The sequence below is a fragment of the Varanus komodoensis genome, unplaced genomic scaffold (genome assembly GCF_004798865.1).
Source record: "Varanus komodoensis strain SLA01 unplaced genomic scaffold, ASM479886v1 scaffold48, whole genome shotgun sequence".
NCBI lineage: Eukaryota > Metazoa > Chordata > Lepidosauria > Squamata > Varanidae > Varanus > Varanus komodoensis.
In genome coordinates, this window is record NW_025336059.1 from 4260815 (window position 1) to 4267647 (window position 6833).

The 6833-nt window shown below is 54.8% G+C and overlaps 2 protein-coding genes across 6 annotated transcripts in view; both read right to left on the reverse strand.

Annotated features, from left to right (window-relative positions):
- Window positions 1–4011, reverse strand: AURKAIP1 (aurora kinase A interacting protein 1). Of its 4 annotated transcripts, none has more exons than XM_044445258.1 (4): window positions 3181–4011; window positions 2786–2848; window positions 632–1101; window positions 1–170 (listed from the first exon to the last, which is right to left on the reverse strand). In XM_044445258.1, the coding sequence occupies exons 2-4, from the start codon at window positions 2835–2837 to the stop codon at window positions 60–62; spliced, it is 633 nt and encodes a 210-aa protein (XP_044301193.1). In that variant the 5' UTR covers window positions 2838–2848; window positions 3181–4011; the 3' UTR covers window positions 1–59. The 4 variants fall into 4 exon arrangements, with proteins under 4 accessions (XP_044301193.1, XP_044301192.1, XP_044301195.1 ...); XM_044445257.1 differs by having other exon boundaries at window positions 3039–4010; XM_044445260.1 differs by having other exon boundaries at window positions 632–1077; window positions 3181–4005.
- A 1112-nt stretch (window positions 4012–5123) lies between these two features.
- Window positions 5124–6833, reverse strand: part of CCNL2 (cyclin L2) — a 13717-nt gene continuing 12007 nt past the window's right edge. For both annotated transcript variants that reach the window (XM_044445253.1, XM_044445256.1), the window contains one exon: window positions 5124–6433. In XM_044445253.1, the coding sequence (XP_044301188.1) occupies window positions 6070–6433 (364 nt within the window). In that variant the 3' untranslated portion in view covers window positions 5124–6069. The remainder of the gene's footprint in view (window positions 6434–6833) is intronic.

The window sequence follows — 6833 nt, forward strand, 5'->3', positions numbered from 1 at the left end:
TGTTTTAAATACTCTTTTAATTGAAAAGCAAAAAAAAAAAAAACCCATCCAAAGCATTGTTACTTGAGCTTCACTTTAGTGAGATAGATCTTTGGTGTCTCCCAGCCCTCGGGGGCCTTCTTTAATCCAGCCCTCCTCCAGATTCGCTCCAGATCCCGTTCAAACCGTTTCTAGAGGAAGAGAAGAGAAAGAGGAAGCTGCGACTGAGCCTGGAAGTTACGTCCTCGCCTTGAGAGGAGCTGTGGGAACCGTCCGGGGCTCAAACTGGGGTTGCACAGTTCGCGGAAGTGGAAAAGCAGATCAAAATCCAAAGGGATCAGGTAAGGAGGGGTTGCGAAGCCGAATCAAGTCAAGTGTAATATTTCCGGACTGGGACTGGACACCACTAGTGAAGCACGTGACTTGACAGTGATCTCATACGTAAAACATTACGGATACCATCCTGTGGCCCTACTCAACCGGGAGGAAGACCCGCTGAGTCACACAGGACTCCTTTCGGAAAAGACACACACAGGAGTCGGCTGGGAGTCCAGGGGGAAGGACCCACCGCCACTTAGATGTTCTTGCACTACAACTCCCAGCACCCTCGGACATCTACCCAGCCCTACCCAGTTTCCAGAAAGCACCTCACCTGTTTCTTCTTCCGTCGCCCATCCTTGATCTTCTTTCGCAAGAATTTTGTCCTTTTCATCAGCTTCTTGTACTTGTGCTTATTCATTTTCCGCCTCCGGATCTTCAGAATGTTCTTGCATTCCATCCTGTCCCGGTTCGGCTCACCTCCCCACTCCTCCTCTTCCTCCTCCGTGCCCCAGGAACAAGGGGGCAGCTCATATTCCTGGGCAGGCTCTGGAGGGGCCTTGACGGCCCTTTCCAGGAGAGAATACTGGACTGTCAACCAGCTTTCGAGGGGAGAGACGGACAGCTTACGAGGCACCAGCACCTCTTCCAGTTCAGGGTCCAGGGCATGCCACTGCTGGGGGTGGATTCCGTTTTTGCTCGAGGGCTGGGTGCTGTAACGGGCTGAAGCCACGAGTCTAGGCGTCGGAAGGGAAGTGGCCGATCTTGTCAAGAAGCGTTCTGCCGGAAGTGAGAGCCAGATTTCTATTTTTTTTTTTTTTTAAACCTTTTTGTATCACTGATAGGCCAAACAGTGACACATATCAGCAGAAGTATTTGTGTGTGTGATCAACACACTGCAGCATTCTTGCATAGGTCCCATTTGCTTAGTTCTATAAGGGAAGGGAAGGAATACACTCTAGAGATCAAGTGGGGTTAAAGTGCGGGACTGGAACTCAGGGGATCCGGGTTCTAGTCCCCGCTTGGCCATGGGGCCACCTGGGTGACTTCGGGCCAGTCACAGACTCTCGGCCCAACCAGCTCACAGGGCTGTTGTCGTGAGGAGAAAAAGGAGAGGAGAAAAACCATGTGAGCCAACTTAGGCTCCTTGAAGAGGGAAACGGTGGGACATAAATATAACAATATAGTTAGACAACTGCTGAGGAACACCACTGGGCTGAGATCACTGGGGCTAAACCTGTTCTCGGAGAGCGCCTCTGATGCTGAATTTGGCCCTTAGGCTGAAAATGGTTGAATGTCCCAGATATACAAACAGGTGTTGCCATTTTTTCCCCATCACTTGAATGGTCCCTTTGGTGGGAAAGCCCCTGCTTTGCACCCAAACGGGTGAAGGTCCAACATCTCCACTTCCAAAGGTAGAGAAAGACCCAGGAAAATCACTGCCAGTCAGAGTGGGTGATATTGGCACAGACAGATGCAGTGACAATTCTCATATACAAAGCTACAAAAGGGGGAAATGCTATTTTGGGCTGCATTAATAGGACTATCGCTTCCAAATCCCTTGAAGTACTAGTTCCTCTTTACTCAGCACTGCTCAGACCTCATCTGCAGTCCCGTGTCCAGTTCCAGGCACCACAGTTTAAGAAAGATGCAAGCAAGATGGATCAAAGATGCAGGCAAGAGTTCAGCAGAGGGCAACAAGGGTGATCCAGGGACTGGAAACAGCCCTGTGAGGAGCAAGTGATGGAACTGGGCATGTTTAGCCTCAAGAAGAGAAGACTGAGGGGAGACAGATCAGCGCCCTTCAAGTATTTGAGAGGCTGGCACAAAGAGGAAGGCCAGGCCAGGACAGGGCTCAAGCGACATGAAGCCAGATTCCAGCTAGATATCAGGAGAAACATCCTGACTGTTAGAGCAGTACAACACTGAAATTCATGACCCAGGGAAGTTGTAGATTCTCCCACATGGGAGGCATTCAAGAGGCCATCTGGGAGGGATGTTTAACTTGGAGTCCCGCACTGAACAGGGGGTGGAACCTGATGGCCCTTCTTGGCCCCTTTCTGCTCTACTAATTATTATTATTATTATTATTATTATTATTATTATTATTATTATTATTATTATAACATTTCTATGCCGCCCCTTGCCGAAACCTCGGGGCGGCTTACAACATGATAAAATAAATTGAAATACAATAGTACATAATAAATTACCATTAAATATAAAAATACAAAAAATACATTGCTTTACAAATACAAAATTAAAATTCTTCTTTTCTTTTCAGCATCAGGCCAAAACCTTACTTTCCCATCATTTTAAATGTTAATTTGTGTTTTTACTCTGGCTTTTATTTGCTAGTGATGCTGGGCCATATTTTTATTTATTTATTTATTTCACTGTGTTGCTGCCCTTAGTCGGGATACAAGAACTTTAAATCATAAAAATAAATAATATCTGATTCGAGGCTCCCAGGAAAGGCCCCGCTCACCTGTGCATCTTGAAACCCTTGCTATCTGAGACAGCAGCCGAGAAATCAGCATCCTGGATCATTCTGCCAGAAACAGTAATTTAAAAGACGCACATCAAAACAAGTCCCTGAACTCAGATCACAGCATGTAAGTCACCCATCCAGATGTCCACCAGCTAAGCCCGACCCTGCCCGGCTTCCCCGGCACCGGACCCACCCCCCTTCACCCCAGGCCCGAGAGCGAGGGGGCCCCGATCCCAAAAAGTGCTTTTACCGTAAATACCGCTGCAAGGCGCCCTCCAAAATCAGAACAGGGTTGCTCTCTGTATCAAAGCCAATTTCTGTCTGGGGGTGTGCGGGGGTGGGCTCGGTGCGCTGCTCGTCAAAGTCCCTCTCTCCCACCCTTGCTCGCTCACCATCCCCTTTCGCATCCGGGGTGCTTTTTAACGACGGAACATCCGGGAGCGCTGCGAGGTACGTCGGACTCAAACATCCCTCCCTGCAACGCGCACCCGCTCTTAGGGTTCCGGCTTCCAAAGGTTCCTACGCCCGCTCCCCTCGGCCGGCTGCATCTCACAGCGCACGGTCTGTGCCGCCCTCTGGTGGCGAGCGGTGAGCTGGCAGAGCTCAAAAGCGCGCGTGCGTCGCCGTCCAAGAGACTCGGTAAAGCTGTTTTCAGCGCTTAAGCACGGTTGTCGTTCTTTCGCACCCGGGCAGGACTCTTGTCACTTTGGGTCGGGGAAGAGGAGACCGGACAGAAAGGGGTTGTTACTCGGCGATCTTCAGGTCAAAGGCCCATAAAGGAGCTGATGTAGGAAACCCGTCTCTCTGCTTGAAATTCTGCAGGAGAGCTGCTGCTCGGCCCATCGGAAGAGCCGGGACCCACAAGCAGGACAGGACTCCCAGAGCACCCTCCTGCCCATGTCCCCCAGCAATGGGTGCACACAGCTGCACCCCCTCTGAAACTGGAACTCACACACAGCCATCAAGAAGCCCGGGGTTGCCTTCTGCATGAATTGGTCCAGTCCCCTTTTACAGCTGTCCAAACGGCTCCCCCTGGATCATGAGGACTAGTAGCTTTTACTTAAGACCGTGGAAGTAGCCCTGCCGGAGGCTCCATCCATTCCAGTGTTCTGTAGAGCTCAACCTGCTGCCCACAGGAATCCCTAAGCAGAAGAGTGGAGGCCTGGGGTCCATGGCTACCCCCCCTTTCCCCATCAGCCTGGCTCTCCGGGATCACAACAGCTCCAGGTAAGGGGAAAAGAGCACATTTCGGATGAGGAGGGGAGTCTGGGAAGGTCAGGAGGCGAATTTTCCTGGTGTCTCCCCATATTCCAGCTCCCCCCCCAGACCCTCCCCTCATCAGCACCCACCCCAGGGTGCCCAAGCTCCCCCACCCGGTGCTGGGTTGACAAAATCCGGCAGGGCAGGCGCGAAAAAGCCGCCCACCTGCGATTTCCACGTGCAATCAGGACCCCGTTTCTTGTACTGCAGTCAGCTCTTCCCAGGAACTCCTGGCCCACCTTGGGGGGGCAGCTCCCCGCAGCGGAGACTGCAAAAGCCGCCCCATATCCCCCTTTTCCCGATCTGCCCCGGGAGACGTGGAAGGAAAGCCCAAGCCGCAGGGACCCCGCGGTGGGGGCAGCAGGGGAGGGGGCGGCTGGAATGCCTGGGCACCACCCTCGCCCCCTTCCACAAGCCCCAGCAGAGCCGCTGCCGCCGGGCTCTTCGGCCAGGGAGCGGGCGGAAAAGGGCGTCCTTGCGTCTCTTGCAAGAGTGTTAAGGAACACACAATCCCTTTATTTCGGGCGCGAATGGCCCCCAGCCGCGAACGAGGCCGTCTTCCCGGCTCACACCCGAGCCGGACGGGCCGAGCTTCCATGGAGCGCCGTTGCTCTTTTGAATCAAGCAGGCCCTGCGAGGGGGGAGAAGTCGGCAAGGTGGTGCTGAAAGCTTCTGCTTAAAGCAGCGGCCACGAACGCCAGCCAGTGCTGAGGCCGCCCAGCTGCCAGCACCGCCCCCCTCAAACACTGCAGGACGAGTTGGGGGTCGACTGCAGCCCAGCACGAGCGCACCTGTCGCTTGACTATCGTTCATACTAACCAGAGTTGCCCAAGTCCTTTCGCCACCTGATGACCGTGGTCTAACCTTGGCTTGTAAGCTCCTCGGGGCAGGGAACTGTGCCTTTGCTTGCGCAACATTACAGTGCTATCTGCCCCGACGTCGCTGGATTTGGGCGGGGGGGGGGGGGCGCACCAGGATCTCTGGAAAGCCAAGCTGTGTACGGCGTCTCCCCCCACCAATGCTCCTCCGGTAACAGTCCTTCCCACTGCTTCGTGTCGAGGACAGAGGCAGAATATTTAAATACAAAATCAAATACTTTAATGAAATCAAGGAACAAGAAGACAGCACAGATATACCACTAAAACGGATATTCCTGGGCTGTTATACATTTCTCTCTTAATATAAACACCTTCATTTCTGCAAGCAACAGGCGGGCCAACTATCAGTTCAGAGTTTTTAAAGAACCTGAGTAGAGAGTTTATCTAAACCACATAAAACGTTATATTATATGAAAGCACCCCAACCTCCTGAGCTGGTGGCCTGCACCAGGCATTCCACCAGTTTTAAAAAATAGACCACTTCCAACACACGGAATCTAAATACTTTTCACATTTCCACAGAGTTCTTTATGCAAAAAATGAAAACAGGAAATAACCTGACCCTAAATTAAAGGGGGGGGGACTCATCAGTCAAGGAAATTTAAGCTCTCCGTATCGAGTGGGTTTCAAGTCCCCCCCCCGCAGTTTAATTAAATGCATTTGCACTTTAAAGGGTTAAGGCCTTCTCTGTCCTTCTTGTTCCAACACTAGATATATACACAAAGAGGCCGTGCCTAATATAGGCATTGGTTCGAAGAATCAAAAAATCACCTTGTGTTTTATTACAACGCAATTGAGTCCATCGGGAGCTGGGAACGTGAAAGCAAGGGCAGCTGCTAGCACCAAGCGAGGCTGCAGGGCGGGAACGTCCGAGGCTCCGGGGGAAGTCTCGGCTCTCCTTGCGGCCTCACGGGGCGATCCGCTCCGCAGGACCCGCCGGTGTCCTGGATGCAGTCGTGCTTCTCCAGCGCCGACGAGGCGGCGCCAGTCTCAGTCGGAGCAGAGGTCGGAAAAGCAGCCCGGACACGCGCCCCCGCCGCCCCCTCTCCGGAGCCTGCCAAGCAGGCCTACAGCAGTCGGGGTCCGGTCCGCGAGGCCCCCCTCGGGGCCCGGCGACGGGGCGCCGCGCCGCTGGGCACGGCCTCATCTCCGGTGCCGGCTGTGGCTGGGGTGCTCCCGCTCGTAGCGGTGGCCGGGCCGCTCGTAGGAGTGCGGGCGCTCGGGCCGCTGCTCCCGGTAGTAGTGGCTCTTCTTCTTGTACTTGCCCGAGCGGTCGGAGCGCTCCCGCGAGCGGCTGCGGGACCGTGACGAGCTCCGGCTGCGGGCCCGCGGCTGCTTGGGGGAGGAGGACTTGTAGCCCTTGGCCTTCTGGCAGCTCCGCGTCTTGGAGCCTTTGTAGCGGTAGCTGCAGCCGCTGTGGCTGAGCTGCCGTGGCGGGGAGTCGCTGCGGCTCCGGGAGCGGCTGTGGGACTTGGAGCTGCTTGACGGGGAGTAGCTCTCGCTCTTCCTGCAGGGCAGACGAGGGAGGATGGTCACCTGTGCCCGGGGGCCCTGCCCACACGGCAGGCACCCAGGAAAGCCCCGCGAGCGAGTCCCAGATGGACATCCCGGCGCCTCCCAGCTGGGGGAGGAAACTGCTGGGGGCACCGTGCGCCTCTGCCCCGCCACTGGGATTTAATTCCCCCTCCGGAGCCCCTCTGCCAACGCCTGAAGCAAGCAGGAAGCAGCCTGCCTGCCTACACCAGCCGCTGGGGGGCAGGAGGGTGCCCCTGCCCGACTGGTTTCCCAGCAGGGCGCTCCTGTGGTGCTCATCGTGGGCCCTTGTAACTGAACCCAGTTCCCAACGGCAAGGCAGGCACATTAAACAGAAGGAGCAGGTCCATCGGCGGGGGGGGGGGGGGGGGGGG

What these genes read in the sequence shown, in the direction of transcription:
- AURKAIP1 (XM_044445258.1), bottom strand. Translation starts at nt 2,837, where the DNA reads ATGCTGATTTCTCGGCTGCTGTCTCAGATAGCAAGGGTTTCAAGATGC. An exon ending in AAGGGTTTCAAGATGCACAG is followed by an intron (nt 1,102 to 2,785) that starts GTGAGCGGGGCC and finishes AAAAAAAAATAG; the next exon opens with AAATCTGGCTCTCACTTCCG. An exon ending in GGCGACGGAAGAAGAAACAG is followed by an intron (nt 171 to 631) that starts GTGAGGTGCTTT and finishes CTCTTCCTCTAG; the next exon opens with AAACGGTTTGAACGGGATCT.